This window comes from Salvelinus namaycush, chromosome 34 (genome assembly GCF_016432855.1).
Source record: "Salvelinus namaycush isolate Seneca chromosome 34, SaNama_1.0, whole genome shotgun sequence".
In the NCBI taxonomy this organism is placed as follows: domain Eukaryota; kingdom Metazoa; phylum Chordata; class Actinopteri; order Salmoniformes; family Salmonidae; genus Salvelinus; species Salvelinus namaycush.
This window is the reverse complement of record NC_052340.1, coordinates 33,749,065-33,767,146: the sequence shown is the minus strand read 5'-3', so window position 1 is coordinate 33,767,146 and position 18,082 is coordinate 33,749,065. Positions and strand designations below refer to the sequence as shown.

Here is an 18,082-nt window from a genome sequence, read left to right as displayed (position 1 = left end):
TGGATCAGAAAACCAGTCAGTATCTGGTGTGACCACCATTTATCTCATACAGCCCGACACAACTCCTTCGCATAGAGTTGATCAGGCGGATGATTGTGGCCTATTGTCCCACTCAACGGATGTGCGAAGTTGCTGGATATTAGAGGGCACTGGAACACGCTGTCGTACACATTGATCGAGAGCATCCCAAACATGCTCAATGTGTGATATGTATGGTGACTATGCAGGCCATGCAAGAACAGGGACATTTTCAGCTCCCAGGAATTCTGTACAGATCCTTGCGACATGGGGCTGTGAATTATCATGCTGAAACATGAGGTGCATTGCCATCAACAAAATACAACTGTGTCCGTAGTTTGTGCCTGCCCATACCCTAACCACCCCATTGGGCACTCTGTTCACAACGCTGACATCAGCAAACCGCTCGCCCACACAACGTCTGCCATCTGGCCGGTAAGGTTGAAACCAGGATTAATCCGTGAAGAGCACACTTCTCCAGTGTGCCAGTCGCCATCGAAGGTGAGCATATGCCAACTGCAGCTAAGTCAGGACCCTGGTGAGGACGACAACCATGCAGATGAGCTTCCCTGAGATGGTTACTGACAGTTTGTGCAGAAAGTCTTCAGTTGTGCAAACCCACAGTTTCATCAGCTGTCCAGGTGGCTGGTCTCAGACGATCCCGCAGGTTAAGTAGCCGGATGTGGAGGTGCTGGGTTGGCGTGGTTACACGTGGTCTGCGATTGTGAGGCTGGTTGGACGTACTGCCAAATTCCCAAAAATGACTGGCTTTTGTTGGAGAAATTAACATTAAATTATCTGGCAACAGCTCTGGTGGACATTCCTGCAGTCAGCATGCTAATTGCACACTGCCTCAAAACTTAAGACATGTGTGACATTGTGTTGTGTGACAAAACTGCACATTTTAGAGTGGCCTGTTATTGTCCCCAACACAAGGTGCACCTGTGTAATGATCATGCTGTTTAATCAGCTTCTTGATTTGCCACACCAGTCAGGTGGATGGATTATCTTGGCAAAGAAGAAATGCTCACTAACAGGAATGTAATCAAATTTGTGCCCAAAATATTAGAGAAATATGATTTTTTTGTGCACATGGAACATTTCTGGGATGTTTTATTTCAGCTCATGAAACCAACATGTTGAATTTATATTTTTGTTCAGTGTAGTTCTGTGGTAGGCCCAGTGTGTTCTGCTGAGTAGGCTGAAGGATAAGAGATAGGCCTGCCTATGTCAAGGCCAGGATGTTGACCATAACAGAGAATGCAAAATGGCCTATAATGAATAGGAATGTTTTGCAATGATGTTGTCTTGATGTTACCTCCTCAGTAAATAGATTTAAAATGCATTAGACCTTCTATCCATCTGATCAATACACTGGGCGCAGGCAGACATCTAGCCACCTTTAATTTTCTGAAAATGTCAAGTGTCTATCTGCAGCGAGACAGCAGCAGCACAACAATCGATAGCCAGATAAAACACCAGGCAAGGTAGACTCCAGCCTCCTCCTTTTAACTACATAACTGGCAGTTCAGTCCCGGTGGACTCAGACAGCGGAGATAATTTACCAGGAGCCATTTCTGAATTATCACAAGGCTGCTTTGAGATACCGTCACTGCCACGAACAAGAGCCCATTACCCAGTGATCCATTCAGCTATTTAACTCCTCTGTTGGACCTTATCTCCTTAACATTTGTGTGTGTGAGTGTGTCCATTTCAGGGGTGGGCTACAGAGAGCCAGACTCCCTTATAGCGCGTAGTCCTGAATACTGATACTCCGGCTGCTATACAGCAGATTGGGAGGGATAGGGGGGTGTTGGGGAGAGAAGCAGCAAGACAGAGGATGGGAAAGGGAGGGGACAAAGAGGGAGAAAAATGATAGAGGCAGTGTAGTGACCACAATGATCCCAGTTTACAGCAGAATGGAGAGACAGAGAGAGACCGATGGAAAGAGAGAGGAGCAGTCAGTTTACGAGCTGGACATTTTGGGCCCCTCTCTCTGTGATTGTCTGGTACCCCCCTCATTGAGATGAATTAGTCTGGCATTGGGAAGCAAAGGTGGCAGCAGCAGACCAACACACTGTTGTAAATATACCAGACCGTACAGTGACTCAGCTTGGCAATGAAGGGGACTTAAAGGAATAGTTGACCCCAAAACTAAAGTCTCCAGGCCACCAAAGTGGTCTTGAATCTAACGGAGGTATGAAAACGTCAATTTTAAAGTGAACCATTCAGAGGTTACACCGACACAAATCTATCAAGGTTACCATTCAGAGGTTACACCGACACAAATCTATCAAGGTTACCATTCAGAGGTTACACCGACACAAATCTATCAAGGTTACCATTCAGAGGTTACACCGACACAAATCTATCAAGGTTACCATTCAGAGGTTACACCGACACAAATCTATCAAGGTTACCATTCAGAGGTTACACCGACACAAATCTATCAAGGTTACCATTCAGCGCCCAGGGGGTTAAAACTAACTACATGAAGTTGGAGTGAAGAAAATCAAGCAGGCACTTTCCTCATTCATTTGAAGGACATTTTGTTTTTCAATCTTTATTATTTACAATAAATCAGAGATAATAAAATGGTTAATTGGTTCGTATAATTGTCTCATCTTTATCTGATGAGGCGAAAAGCTAATATATTTTCCCAAATTCAATGTTTATCAGTTCAGGAGCACATTTACTAAAATCTTGAAAGTGTTTGTTTATCTAGTATCCAGTTTTCTCCAGTATGACACACCAGTTCCCCTGGTCGTGGTAGCTTCTCTGTATGGTCACCCCTCTAACCCTGACACACAGCTCCTCTAGCTCCCCCTTGTGGAACACATGGTAGTAGCGGTGAAACACTGGGCTGGGAGCAGTATTGGGGACAGGGGCCTGGGCTTCAGTGGGGGGGTCTAAAGTATTTTTGGAGCCTTGTACCCCCTGCTCATCCCCTCCCCTCCCCTGGTTACACCCTTCTCTCCCTCCACCCTTGAGGTGCCAGGGCACCAGGAGGTCCTGGGAGTTGAAGGCAGTGCGGTTGGTATGAACGCTCAGTTTTGCTGGACTCTCTGTCTCATGGTGGACCATGGTGCAGTCCGTGGCTATGCCTGAAAGATCCTGTGCTGTGTTGTGGGCGTCTGTGGTATTGCCTGTAAGACTCTTTGACTCCTGGTTGTTGTGGTCCGTGGAGTCGCCTGTAGGACCCTGTTGTCTGGTCTCTTTGAGATATTTGGACTTCTGCTTGTTATATTCCTGTTCCACAGCCCACACATAGATCAGCGCCCGTCCTCCAGGCCTCAGTAGTCGAACAAGTTCCTCAACCACAGCCTGCCTCCGCTTCTACACACACACACCACACACACACACACACACATTAATAACTCAAACAACTACACTCGATTAAACATGAAATAAGATATGTTTTAGTTCATGACCACTGACAGCTTGATAACGAAATACACTGTCAATGTGAAATACAGAAATCATTAAATCAAGTTGAATGAAATCACTAAATGAAAAGCATCTGTGTCGGTGTGTGTGTGACCTGTGTGGAGAGGTGGTGTATGACCGCAATAGAGATGCAGGCATCACAGGTGTCACTGCGTAGAGGTACATTGAGGGCATCTGACACAAAGACCTGGAAGCCTCTTTCAGAGCAGATCTGGACCAGAGCACTGCTACGGTCACAGCCCACCTACACACAGGAAGGAGATACAAACACACACAACTTTATTAATCCACCCAGCTCACCTACAAATAAGAGATACAAGCACACACAACTGTATTAATCCATATAGCCCATATGCCGCAGAAGGTAGCCTAGTGGTTAGAGCTAGTAACCGAAAGGTTGCTAGATCGAATCCCCGAGCCGCCAAAGTAAACACCTGTCGTTCTGCCCCTGAACAAGACAGTTAACCCACTGTTCCTAGGCCGTCATTGTAAATAAGAATTTGTTCTTAACTGACTTGCCTAGTTAAATAAAGGTAAAATAAAATAAATAACACACACACAACACTTCCATTTTAATCTAAAACTTCCTGATTAGTAATTACTCCTTTTCCAGTTTTCTGATTAAATAGTGAGAGGAATGAACACAACTACTGATTATAAACCTCCTATATGACCCCAGCCAAACCCCATTACTGGCATGCCTTATCGAGAGAATCATTAAGACTTTCACATCCTCATCAAAGTCACCCAACTTATACCGCATAATGAAAACCAGCAGTGGACAAATTATAGCCAGACTAGCCATCCGCAACAACTCACAGCAGAGTAGGAGAGGAGAGAGCGAGGGAAATTGATAGCTGTAATAATCTTTTGAATAAAACTCTTGTTCAGGGGAGAAATGTAATTAGGCTTCATGAGTCATTTGCTCTAGCCTATAAGGAAGGGACTGGGGGAAGGCTGGAGGAGAATTTCAGATATTCTGTTTTATCGTGTGCGCACACACCACGAAATACACACTCACTCTTGCTCATACACAGAGACAGACACACAAAGGTCAACATTTGCATTCAATTCAAAGTAGTGAAGTTATCACTATTAGAATGGCTGAGGGGGGAGTAGTCTCTGCAGGTATCCTAATCCATTTTCACAAAAGTAGAGTAGCATTCACAAGGCTTCACTATGCTGGAAACATCGTGTAGAGACTGTTTTGGAGTCTTTGAAAGTTTATATGGTATATCTAAAGCATAGTCTGAGTACCAAGATAGAGGGAAAGGTCATGTTTTATTCAACTAATAAATGTTTACAAAAATAGTGTAGCGTTTATAACTGTCTATTTTCTTCATCAGGCTTCACAAAGCTGAGACGTGTAAAAAAGTCAGAAAACATGCATGATAGGCTAATGGCAGAGCGAGAACAGAACAGTAGGGTCAATAAACAGGACACTCTCTTCCGTAGATTGTGTTAAAAGATGCTAGTATTTAGAAATTACCCTCACAGACCCCCCTTACCGCAATCACATCCGGGTTGACGCCCAGGTACTTTCCGTTCCCACAGCCCACATCAGCGAGAATGCTTCCTGGTTCTAGGGAAGACAGGAAGTGACACACGCGTGGCCAGGGGGAGTGTCGAGTGCTGCTGAAGTGACAAGCGATCTCCTCGTACACGCGGTGCACAAACTCCGCCTCCAGACGGCAGGCGTCAGTCTGGCTGCGAGGAAGGGAGGGGGGCGAGGGAGGGGCAGTAGGCTGCTGGCTGTCACAGGCCGAGGGGTAACCTGCACAGAAGAGAGATCGGGACAAACGGGTCAGCACAGGTAAAGGTACACACAGAGACACATCAATCCCATCTGCTTTTAACAAATAAAAGAGCTCACCACAGTCACATGGTGTGCGGCGCACCTTACGGAAGGTGAGAGAGGTCCTGGTGCCCCTCCTACTTAGGGTGAGGTTACTATGGTTACTGAGGTCAGAGGTCACTGCAGCTGGGGATTTTGGGTCACAGGCTGGCACCACATCAAACTTCCTGGGGGTTATCCTGGAAAACCACAGAAAACACTAATTTAAATGGAAAGTTGACATGTTGGTTTCCTTACACTGTCAGCAGTCAATAAGCAAGGTATGACATCAATCCATGCTTTGGTTTAGTGTCCATGGTACTGTTTACACATACTAAGATTTTAGCATTTGTGGCACAAATCCTACTCAAGAAATGGGTTTGTTGTTAGCATTTTTCACGCATAATGTTCACATCCTCCATAAGTGACTGTTGAGCTTCATAATAGATTTTAGATACTTTTGGATGTTTTGAACCCAAAGCATGTATTGCTGTCATACTTTGTCCCTAGACTGTTAACAGCGTAAGGAAACCAATGTCATTTTGTAATTTGGTTGAACTGTCCCTACACCCACTAGTCTCACCCTCTTCCTTAACCCCCACTTTCTCTCTCTCTCTCTCCATCTCTCTCTTACCAGTGGGTCCATAGGTCTCAGCTCTCTCTCTCCCTCCCCATCTCTCTCTTACCCGTGCGTCCATAGGTCTCAGATCTCTCTTCCTCCCTCCCCATCTCTTACCAGTGGGTCCATGGGTCTCAGCTCTCTCTGTCTCTCTCTCTCTCCCTCCCTCCCCATCTCTTACCAGTGGGTCCATGGGTCTCAGCTCTCTCTGTCTCTCTCTCTCTCCCTCCCTCCCCATCTCTTACCAGTGGGTCCATGGGTCTCAGCTCTCTCTGTCTCTCTCTCTCTCCCTCCCCATCTCTCTCTTACCCGTGGGTCCATAGGTATCTGCTCTCTCCCTTCATCACCAGGAGACTGCGCCCTGGCAACACTAAGGCAACCGAGCGGCCTTCAGGATGACGAAAATCCATCACCGTCTGCAATGAGAGAGAAATGGAGCGAGAGGGAGACAGAGAGATGGCGAGAGAGAGAGGAGAGTGACAGGATATAATGGCATTTCAGACACTGCTGAACCGGTGTGTTACAAAGCAGGAACAGATCACAACTTTCTACACCACTTTCTCCTCCATGAAATCACAGGCCTTACTGATATCTACATGCTCATACACACACACACGATCTGGGCTCTCTTCCTCCTCTCAGATCCTCTGGGGAGTATCACCCCATCAACAGAACCGCTCGGATGTGACCAAATCAATCCAGAACCAGACAGCTTCTCTATGCTACATCCCCCAGCAATTATTCATAAACACACGCAATGTTTACTGATTCATTACCTTTGCCTGACAACTTCCTGTTAAATGATTACTGCAGAGGAAACAAAGATATCCTCCAGTAGGCCTAACCTGTCAGTCCAGATAACCTACTACAACGTCAGAAATATTAACACCTACATACTAAAATGTATTAAACCTTTATTAAACTAGGCAAGTCAGTTAAGAACAAATTCTTATTTTCAATGATGGCCTAGGAACAGTGGGTTAACTGCCTTGTTCAGGGGCAGAACGACAGATGTTTACCTTCTCAGCTCGGGGATTCGATCTAACAACCTTTCGGTTACTGTCCCAATGCTCTAACCACTAGGCTACCTGCCGCCCCAAAAAGATGACGTGTCTCATCCTCTAACCCTGTCGTATCTAAAGCAGTCTCCCTGTCAGCCTGTCACAGGAAAAGATGACGTGTCTCATCCTCTAACCCTGTCGTATCTAAAGCAGTCTCCCTGTCAGCCTGTCACAGGAAAAGATGACGTGTCTCATCCTCTAACCCTGTCGTATCTAAAGCAGTCTCCCTGTCAGCCTGTCACAGGAAAAGATGACGTGTCTCATCCTCTAACCCTGTCGTATCTAAAGCAGTCTCCCTGTCAGCCTGTCGCAGGAAAATATGAAGTGTCTCATCCTCTAACCCTGTCGTATCTAAAGCAGTCTCCCTGTCAGCCTGTCGCAGGAAAAGATGAAGTGTCTCATCCTCTAACCCTGTCGTATCTAAAGCAGTCTCCCTGTCAGCCTGTCGCAGGAAAAGATGACGCGTCTCATCCTCTAACCCTGTCGTATCTAAAGCAGTCTCCCTGTCAGCCTGTCGCAGGAAAAGATGACGTGTCTCATCCTCTAACCCTGTCGTACCTAAAGCAGTCTCCCTGTCAGCCTGTCGCAGGAAAAGATGACGTGTCTCATCCTCTAACCCTGTTGTATCTAAAGCAGTCTCCCTGTCAGCCTGTCGCAGGAAAAGATGAAGTGTCTCATCCTCTAACCCTGTCGTATCTAAAGCAGTCTCCCTGTCAGCCTGTCACAGGAAAAGATGACGTGTCTCATCCTCTAACCCTGTCGTATCTAAAGCAGTCTCCCTGTCAGCCTGTCACAGGAAAAGATGACGTATCTCATCCTCTAACCCTGTCGTATCTAAAGCAGTCTCCCTGTCAGCCTGTCGCAGGAAAAGATGACGTGTCTCATCCTCTAACCCTGTCGTACCTAAAGCAGTCTCCCTGTCAGCCTGTCGCAGGAAAAGATGACGTGTCTCATCCTCTAACCCTGTCGTATCTAAAGCAGTCTCCCTGTCAGCCTGTCACAGGAAAAGAAGACGTGTCTCATCCTCTAACCCTGTCGTATCTAAAGCAGTCTCCCTGTCAGCCTGTCGCAGGAAAAGATGACGTGTCTCATCCTCTAACCCTGTCGTACCTAAAGCAGTCTCCCTGTCGCAGGAAAAGATGAAGTGTCTCATCCTCTAACCCTGTCGTATCTAAAGCAGTCTCCCTGTCAGCCTGTCACAGGAAAAGATGACGTGTCTCATCCTCTAACCCTGTCGTACCTAAAGCAGTCTCCCTGTCAGCCTGTCGCAGGAAAAGATGACGTGTCTCATCCTCTAACCCTGTCGTACATAAAGCAGTCTCCCTGTCAGCCTGTCGCAGGAAAAGATGACGTGTCTCATCCTCTAACCCTGTCGTATCTAAAGCAGTCTCCCTGTCAGCCTGTCGCAGGAAAAGAAGACGTGTCTCATCCTCTAACCCTGTCGTACCTAAAGCAGTCTCCCTGTCGCAGGAAAAGATGACGTGTCTCATCCTCTAACCCTGTCGTATCTAAAGCAGTCTCCCTGTCAGCCTGTCACAGGAAAAGAAGACGTGTCTCATCCTCTAACCCTGTCGTACCTAAAGCAGTCTCCCTGTCAGCCTGTCACAGGAAAAGATGACGTGTCTCATCCTCTAACCCTGTCGTATCTAAAGCAGTCTCCCTGTCAGCCTGTCGCAGGAAAAGAAGACGTGTCTCATCCTCTAACCCTGTCGTATCTAAAGCAGTCTCCCTGTCAGCCTGTCGCAGGAAAAGAAGACGTGTCTCATCCTCTAACCCTTGTCGTACCTAAAGCAGTCTCCCTGTCAGCCTGTCGCAGGAAAAGAAGACGTGTCTCATCCTCTAACCCTGTCGTACCTAAAGCAGTCTCCCTGTCGCAGGAAAAGAAGACGTGTCTCATCCTCTAACCCTGTCGTACCTAAAGCAGTCTCCCTGTCAGCCTGTCGCAGGAAAAGAAGACGTGTCTCATCCTCTAACCCTGTCGTACCTAAAGCAGTCTCCCTGTCGCAGGAAAAGAAGACGTGTCTCATCCTCTAACCCTTGTCGTACCTAAAGCAGTCTCCCTGTCAGCCTGTCGCAGGAAAAGATGACGTGTCTCATCCTCTAACCCTGTCGTATCTAAAGCAGTCTCCCTGTCAGCCTGTCACAGGAAAAGAAGACGTGTCTCATCCTCTAACCCTGTCGTATCTAAAGCAGTCTCCCTGTCAGCCTGTCACAGGAAAAGATGACGTGTCTCATCCTCTAACCCTGTCGTATCTAAAGCAGTCTCCCTGTCAGCCTGTCACAGGAAAAGATGACGTGTCTCATCCTCTAACCCTGTCGTATCTAAAGCAGTCTCCCTGTCAGCCTGTCACAGGAAAAGAAGACGTGTCTCATCCTCTAACCCTGTCGTATCTAAAGCAGTCTCCCTGTCAGCCTGTCACAGGAAAAGAAGACGTGTCTCATCCTCTAACCCTGTCGTACCTAAAGCAGTCTCCCTGTCGCAGGAAAAGATGAAGTGTCTCATCCTCTAACCCTGTCGTATCTAAAGCAGTCTCCCTGTCAGCCTGTCACAGGAAAAGATGACGTGTCTCATCCTCTAACCCTGTCGTACCTAAAGCAGTCTCCCTGTCAGCCTGTCACAGGAAAAGATGACGTGTCTCATCCTCTAACCCTGTCGTATCTAAAGCAGTCTCCCTGTCAGCCTGTCACAGGAAAAGATGACGTGTCTCATCCTCTAACCCTGTCGTATCTAAAGCAGTCTCCCTGTCAGCCTGTCGCAGGAAAAGAAGACGGGTCTCATCCTCTAACCCTGTCGTACCTAAAGCAGTCTCCCTGTCAGCCTGTCGCAGGAAAAGAAGACGTGTCTCATCCTCTAACCCTGTCGTATCTAAAGCAGTCTCCCTGTCAGTCTGTCGCAGGAAAAGATGACGTGTCTCATCCTCTAACCCTGTCGTATCTAAAGCAGCCTCCCTGTCAGTCTGTCGCAGGAAAAGATGACGTGTCTCATCCTCTAACCCTGTCGTAACTAAAGCAGTCTCCCTGTCAGCCTGTCACAGGAAAAGATGACGTGTCTCATCCTCTAACCCTGTCGTATCTAAAGCAGTCTCCCTGTCAGCCTGTCGCAGGAAAAGAAGACGTGTCTCATCCTCTAACCCTGTCGTACCTAAAGCAGTCTCCCTGTCAGCCTGTCACAGGAAAAGATGACGTGTCTCATCCTCTAACCCTGTCGTACCTAAAGCAGTCTCCCTGTCAGTCTGTCACAGGAAAAGAAGACGTGTCTCATCCTCTAACCCTGTCGTATCTAAAGCAGTCTCCCTGTCAGCCTGTCGCAGGAAAAGCTGCCGCCTCCTGTCAACCAGTGATTTACTGACAGTGTCTGCCTTGTAGCTGTGACAGGGAACAACTTCACACAGACATATGGAACCTCTTTCTCTTTCCTACATCTGTCTTTGCATTTCTTTCATTAATTCACCATTACCAAAAAGAAGCAGTCTTCAAAGACACACATCATCAACTCACTCTATGAGACGGAACTCTCCACTCTAGTTTGTGTGTGTGTGTGTGTGTGTGTGTGTGTCTTGTGGGATACTAAGCAGCATTGTGAGGGCCACTCCAGCTACAGTAACACGCTCACAAAAACTCTGAAAAGCTTTTTCAATGCATTGAGAGAAAGACAGAGAGAGAGAAAGGGTGGGGGAAGAGAGAGGATGGGGGACAGAGTATAGACTTAATGTTCTGTGAGGAAATTAAAACAGATTGAAGATGTACCTTAGCACCCAAGCTTAGGGAGAGAATGATGTCTTCAAAGGCAGAGTGAGTGTCCACATGAGGAGGAATACCTGACAGCAACACAAATAACCCATAAGCTCAACGGTATGCCTTTAAACACCAGCACTATTAACATGAGTTATCCAAACATCAACCAGTAGAAAGGTCTATAAATTGCCTCTGAATAACTTACATAAGGATTGTGTTCATTTCCAGTTCCACACACTTCACAGTCTGATTCTACAGCAGCATTGATTCTACCTTCATTGTCCTCTGCCTTCTGACTGCAGAGCACGCTGCCCCTGTGAGGTCAAGGAGGGTACTACAGCTGCTGGATGAGATTAGACTCACCTTGTCCAGACTGGTACTGGTTCACAGTCAGCTGGTCTGGCATGACTTCTGTGTGTCTGTCCCTCACACACCTCTCCAGCACAGGGACACACACCTGGGGAAGACCTGGGAACAAGACGACAAACATCAATTTATAGCAAGGGAACCACTGAGTATATTCCATACACAAACACCATACAATACTATGATGGTCATAGGGACTGACAAGACACACATACCTCCAGGTAACGGTTTGTCTTTGTCCACGTTGTTGTTGTCATAGCGAAACTCGTAACCAAAATGCTTCACTCTCCTGTGCTTCAGGACTTTCTGCACTGGAAGACAAACAACAATTATTAGCCAGTGACTGAAACCTGCACAGACAGTTGGTTGATTGGTTGTTTGGGGACCTACATGGTGAATATGTAACATACCGTCTGGATATTTTGGTCATTTAGCAGATGAGCTTATCCAAAGAGACTTATATGATCAATTAGGGTTAAGTGCCTTGCTCAAGGTCACAGACAGATTTTTCACCTAGTCGACTCAAACCAGCGACCTTTTGGTTACAGGCCCAACGCTCTTAACTGCTAGGCTACCTGCTGTGTGACAGTGCTTGATTCTGGAATTGGTCCTCAGGTCCTATACAAGCCGGAATGTTGAATTAAATTATATTTGAACTTACTCTGCCAATTGTCCGTGATGTTGGTCCTTCAGCTGCTCTAAATTTGAGACAAAATATCTACAGGAAACTATTGTTTGCCTGACTTTTTAGAGCACCGGTACTGAAGTTGACGTTTCTATTCCCTGGCACAGGCGAGAAACCATGTAAACACCCGGAAGACTTTGGTTTGTATGCATGGTTCGCATCTGTGTACTTCTGCCTTGTGCACGTGCCTTCAGTCATGAGCAAACATCTTTTTGAATTGCCACACACATAGACCCGTGTTTTAAAGTTGGTTGAATAATACTTTCATGTGGATATTTTGTCTCAAATTTTCGACCAGCTGAGGGACCAACACCACAGACAAACGGCAGAGTAAATTTAAATATAATATTTTTCAACATTAGTGACAGATAAGGGACGTTTAGGATCGTTCTATATAAATGTGCGAGCGTTGTCTACATCATTTGTAGACGTCGCCACATCCCGTCACTAGTTGACTGGTTGACTGATTGATCAGACGGAATAACACATCTTTAAAATATCTGAACATGTGTTGTGTCTGTGAAGGAGTGGTTTAAATCCGACTGCTCACCAGTGACATCCTCATTGTGGGACGTCCAGTCTATAGCATCCAGCAGGAGAGCCTCTTCCTCTGGAGACACAAACTCCTCAACCAGCACCAACCCTGGGGGGAGGTCCACACACCCCCACAACTCACTGTCCACTGCAAGGAGACAGACACAAACAAGTTACTACAGGGAGCATAACACACAAACTTTTTATTTCTTCAGATCTGACTGAGTCAACTATGGTGACCCCCACACACACCTATTTACCTGTGTTGACATAGCTCAGGTACAGTGTGACAATCTGGTCCCCACACTGCAGCTGTCGTCCGTTGAGGGCGTGTCCTCTCTGGGCGCTGACCTCTGACCTGTAGGTCACTAGGGCGTAGGGTTTGTGTGGGGGCATAACCAGGGTTTCCACCTCGCCGACCTCTCCCAGCACGTCCTGGAGCTGCTCACGGCTCACACCGTTACCTAGCCCACCGTTAGCCACCACCAGGCTCTGCAGAGAAACATCAATGTAGCTAGCATTACAGTCCTAGACCGTGTCTGTGTTCTTTTCTCAGATAGCTACCTAGTCACATTGCAGTATATAGCTATTGTATTCGTGTTCTGTCTACTTTATGAACGTACAGATGTGTTCTTGCTGTCTAGCAGCTAGCTACAGGTGCTAGCTACAGTAGCTAACACGTAACACTAGCTCTCTCCCGCAAAACAAAGACAGCAGTTATTACCTTGGTGGGCTGTGATACTGTGCTTATACCCTCATGTTTCAGTAAAGTATGACTGGCTTTGATTTGCTTTCGGAGAAGTTTCTTCTCCTCTTTACTTCTCCTGACAGCTTTCACGTTTTCAGAGCAGGGCTCCATGGTGTAACTACTAAATATGTCCCCACTGCTACACAGACCTGAGAAATGCTTCCGGAATTACGTAAAATACCTATCCAGGCGTTGTTGTCATATCTGGAATGCGTCAGCAAAACCTAGGCAGAGGAATGCGCCTCATACAGTCGTGTTCCCCTAATCAGATTTTGCGAATGCATGCCAGATCGTACAACCCCTGGATAGGTATTGTAGCGACCCGCACAGACAGCTGTGTGTTATGTGTTAGGCTAGTAGGTGGTTGTGTTGTACTGACCAGTACCCAGTGTTCGCGGGTAAAAGGTCAGAAGTGGGTTTAATTCCAGTAAGAGACAGTCCCCTGGATTATATTAATCCTCTTGGAATGCCTATGGAATCCTGGAATGAGAGCGGCTCAGGGAAAACTCTCAGCAGTCCTGCTGTGACCCCAGTGTGTGTGTGTGTGTCTGTGTACATGCAGTGTGTGCATGCAGGCGTGTTGCATGTATTTATGGATTGACCAGAGGGCAGGTTTAGCAGCAGATTTGTGATAACAATACTCTCCTTAAGCAGCTGTCGAATGTATGGCTAGTTGTGAGGTTAGCTGTTGTGATATGTAACAAGTTAGCCTGTCAGTTATTACAACAACTGTTGTTGTTTCTGAAAGGAATACTCCATGACAGTGTGTGACAAACTAATGTTCTTTCATTATTAACTAGTGTCCTGTAACACTTAGAAAGCATGCCAATACACCACCAATCACCAAAGCACAACAACGTACATGATAACAAGTCACTATCAAAGTCAGTGTGCAAATGTTGCTCAACCGCAGAATTACTAAACATCCATAACAACCTTATCAACTGGGTCGTTCCACCAATTAAGTGCCTTTGAGTAATGAATTTTAAATAGTTTATTTAACCTAATTCTAACATTCTGTCATAAAGAGTTATACATTTCACTGTACTTGTGCATGTGACAATACAACTTGAACCAAAGAGCAAATGTTCAAGTTAATAAAACACACTTTTTCCCATCTCGAGTGGTTGATTAAAAACAAAAATGCTATTGTAAGTGCCTATTAAATGCCCAAAAAAGTAACAGGGTTGACTGTAACAGGGTTGACTGTAACGGGGTTGACCGTAACAGGGTTGACCGTAACAGGGTTGACCGTAACAGGGTTGACCGTAACAGGGTTGACCGTAACAGGGTTGATCGTAACAGGGTTGACCGTAACAGGGTTGACCGTAACAGGGTTGACCGTAACAGGGTTGCCTGTAACAGGGTTGATCGTAACAGGGTTGACCGTAACAGGGTTGACCGTAACAGGGTTGACTGTAACAGGGCTGACCGTAAGTGGGTTGACCGTAACAGGGTTGACCGTAACAGGGTTGACTGTAACGGGGTTGACCGTAACAGGGTTGACCGTAACAGGGTTGACCGTAACAGGGTTGAAAACTTTATCTTAAATCAGCCCGAAATCCCCCTGTGACAGTGGGAATGGAAGCTTGTTGTGTGCAACAAGAAGGGACAATTGAATACAAGCTTTACAATTTAAAAAAAATCGTTAATACATCTCTAGCCTATTTATCTCTGGGTAACAGGGTTGACATATTATACACGACCTGCTCAGTTTTCCACCACAAAACACCATAAAATGTCCAAAACCAGGTCACCTGCTTTTAAACTACGATTTGACTATCAGATGTTCAATGTGTCTTTTGATTATTTTTTTAAAGGAATAATTTCACCATGTTAAAATGAGAGTTCAGTTTATTTAACAGGGTTGATGTTAAAATGAGGGACAGGGTTGGAATCACTAATAACATTAAATAATTAATCATCTTCAGAAATTACTTTTTTTTAAAGCAAGTCTATTCATATTAAAACTCAGATTTATTGAATTTCAATGTGGTCTATTTTAAAGGCTGCTTAATTTAGGCTTTTAAAATGCAATATTTCCTTTTAGTGCCCATGTGGCCCACTAAAAGGATACAGGGAGTCATAGAGGTGAATTGTGTGAGGTGAATCTATACTACAGCCATTGGTTATTGTGTGAGTTGAATCCATAACCCAGCCATTTATTTATTGTGTGAGGTGAATCCATAACCAAGCCATTGGTTATTGTGAGGTGCATCCATAACCAAGCCATTGGTTATTGTGAGGTGCATCCATAACCAAGCCATTGGTTATTGTGAGGTGCATCCATAACCAAGCCATTGGTTATTGTGAGGTGCATCCATAACCCAGCCATTGGTTATTGTGAGGTGCATCCATAACCAAGCCATTGGTTATTGTGAGGTGCATCCATAACCAAGCCATTGGTTATTGTGTGAGTTGAATCCATAACCCAGCCATTTATTTATTTATTGTGTGAGGTGAATCCATAACCCAGCCATTGGTTATTGTGTGAGTTGAATCCATAACCCAGCCATTTATTTATTTATTGTGTGAGTTGAATCCATAACCCAGCCATTGGTTATTGTGTGAGGTGAATCCATAACCCAGCCATTTATTTATTTATTGTGTGAGGTGAATCCATAACCCAGCCATTGGTTATTGTGTGAGTTGAATCCATAACCCAGCCATTTATTTATTTATTGTGTGAGGTGAATCCATAACCCAGCCATTGGTTATTGTGTGAGTTGAATCCATAACCCAGCCATTTATTTATTTATTGTGTGAGGTGAATCCATAACCCAGCCATTGGTTATTGTGAGGTGAATCCATAACCCAGCCATTGGTTATTGTGTGAGGTGAATCCATAACCCAGCCATTTATTTATTTATTGTGTGAGGTGAATCCATAACCCAGCCATTGGTTATTGTGTGAGTTGAATCCATAACCCAGCCATTTATTTATTTATTGTGAGGTGAATCCATAACCCAGCCATTGGTTATTGTGTGAGGTGAATCCATAACCCAGCCATTGGTTATTGCGTGAGGTGAATCCATAACCCAGCCATTTATTTATTTATTGTGTGAGTTGAATCCATAACCCAGCCATTGGTTATTGTGAGGTGAATCCATAACCCAGCCATTTATTTATTTATTGTGTGAGTTGAATCCATAACCAAGCCATTTATTTATTTATTGTGTGAGTTGAATCCATAACCCAGCCATTTATTTATTTATTGTCTGAGTTGAATCCATAACCCAGCCATTTATTTATTTATTGTGTGAGGTGAATCCATAACCCAGCCATTGGTTATTGCGTGAGGTGAATCCATAACCCAGCCATTGGTTATTGTGTGAGTTGAATCCATAACCAAGCCATTGGTTATTGTGTGAGGTGAATCCATAACCAAGCCATTGGTTATTGTGTGAGGTGAATCCATAACCAAGCCATTGGTTATTGCGTGAGGTGAATCCATAACCCAGCCATTGGTTATTGCGTGAGGTGAATCCATAACCCAGCCATTGGTTATTGCGTGAGGTGAATCCATAACCAAGCCATTGGTTATTGCGTGAGGTGAATCCATAACCAAGCCATTGGTTATTGTGTGAGGTGAATCCATAACCAAGCCATTGGTTATTGCGTGAGGTGAATCCATAACCAAGCCATTGGTTATTGCGTGAGGTGAATCCATAACCAAGCCATTGGTTATTGTGTGAGTTGAATCCATAACCAAGCCATTGGTTATTGTGTGAGGTGAATCCATAACCAAGCCATTGGTTATTGTGTGAGGTGAATCCATAACCAAGCCATTTGTTATTGCGTGAGGTGAATCCATAACCAAGCCATTGGTTATTGCGTGAGGTGAATCCATAACCAAGCCATTGGTTATTGTGTGAGGTGAATCCATAACCAAGCCATTGGTTATTGTGTGAGGTGAATCCATACCCAAGCCATTGGTTATTGTGTGAGGTGAATCCATAACCAAGCCATTGGTTATTGTGTGAGGTGAATCCATAACCCAGCCATTGGTTATTGTGTGAGGTGAATCCATAACCAAGCCATTGGTTATTGCGTGAGGTGAATCCATAACCCAGCCATTGGTTATTGCGTGAGGTGAATCCATAACCAAGCCATTGGTTATTGTGTGAGGTGAATCCATAACCAAGCCATTGGTTATTGTTTGAGGTGAATCCATAACCAAGCCATTGGTTATTGCGTGAGGTGAATCCATAACCCAGCCATTGGTTATTGCGTGAGGTGAATCCATAACCAAGCCATTGGTTATTGTGTGAGGTGAATCCATAACCCAGCCATTGGTTATTGTGAGGTGCATCCATAACCCAGCCATTGGTTATTGTGAGGTGAATCCATAACCAAGCCATTGGTTATTGCGTGAGGTGAATCCATAACCCAGCCATTGGTTATTGCGTGAGGTGAATCCATAACCCAGCCATTGGTTATTGTGTGAGGTGAATCCATAACCCAGCCATTGGTTATTGTGTGAGATGAATCCATAACCCAGCCATTGGTTATTGCGTGAGGTGAATCCATAACCCAGCCATTGGTTATTGTGTGAGGTGAATCCATAACCCAGCCATTGGTTATTGTGAGGTGCATCCATAACCAAGCCATTGGTTATTGTGAGGTGAATCCATAACCAAGCCATTGGTTATTGTGTGAGGTGAATCCATAACCCAGCCATTGGTTATTGTGTGAGGTGAATCCATAACCCAGCCATTGGTTATTGTGAGGTGAATCCATAACCCAGCCATTGGTTATTGTGAGGTGAATCCATAACCAAGCCATTGGTTATTGTGTGAGGTGAATCCATAACCAAGCCATTGGTTATTGTGAGGTGAATCCATAACCCAGCCATTGGTTATTGTGTGAGGTGAATCCATAACCAAGCCATTGGTTATTGTGAGGTGAATCCATAACCCAGCCATTGGTTATTGTGTGAGGTGAATCCATAACCCAGCCATTGGTTATTGTGAGGTGAATCCATAACCCAGCCATTGGTTATTGTGAGGTGAATCCATAACCAAGCCATTGGTTA

General features: G+C 45.3%; 1 protein-coding gene across 1 annotated transcript; it reads right to left on the bottom strand.

The window, feature by feature from the left end:
* Positions 1–2,553: 2,553 nt before the first annotated feature.
* alkbh8 (alkB homolog 8, tRNA methyltransferase) lies at positions 2,554–13,181 on the bottom strand. Its single transcript, XM_038974078.1, has 11 exons — positions 13,024–13,181; positions 12,560–12,791; positions 12,316–12,447; positions 11,296–11,391; positions 11,078–11,182; positions 10,727–10,797; positions 6,228–6,334; positions 5,339–5,499; positions 4,974–5,239; positions 3,560–3,709; positions 2,554–3,354 (listed from the first exon to the last, which is right to left on the bottom strand). Exons 1-11 carry the CDS (start codon positions 13,156–13,158, stop codon positions 2,740–2,742), a joined length of 2,070 nt encoding a protein of 689 aa, XP_038830006.1. The 5' UTR covers positions 13,159–13,181; the 3' UTR covers positions 2,554–2,739.
* Between the last annotated feature and the right edge of the window lie 4,901 nt (positions 13,182–18,082).

Excerpts from the sequence above, each read along its gene's own strand:
- alkbh8 (XM_038974078.1), bottom strand. The coding sequence starts at position 13,158 with ATGGAGCCCTGCTCTGAAAACGTGAAAGCTGTCAGGAGAAGTAAAGAG. Across the intron at positions 6,335-10,726 it reads CCCTAAGCTTGGGTGCTAAG|ACGGTGATGGATTTTCGTCA; the intron begins GTACATCTTCAA and ends CTCTCATTGCAG. Across the intron at positions 3,355-3,559 it reads TACACCACCTCTCCACACAG|AAGCGGAGGCAGGCTGTGGT; the intron begins GTCACACACACA and ends GTGTGTGTGTAG.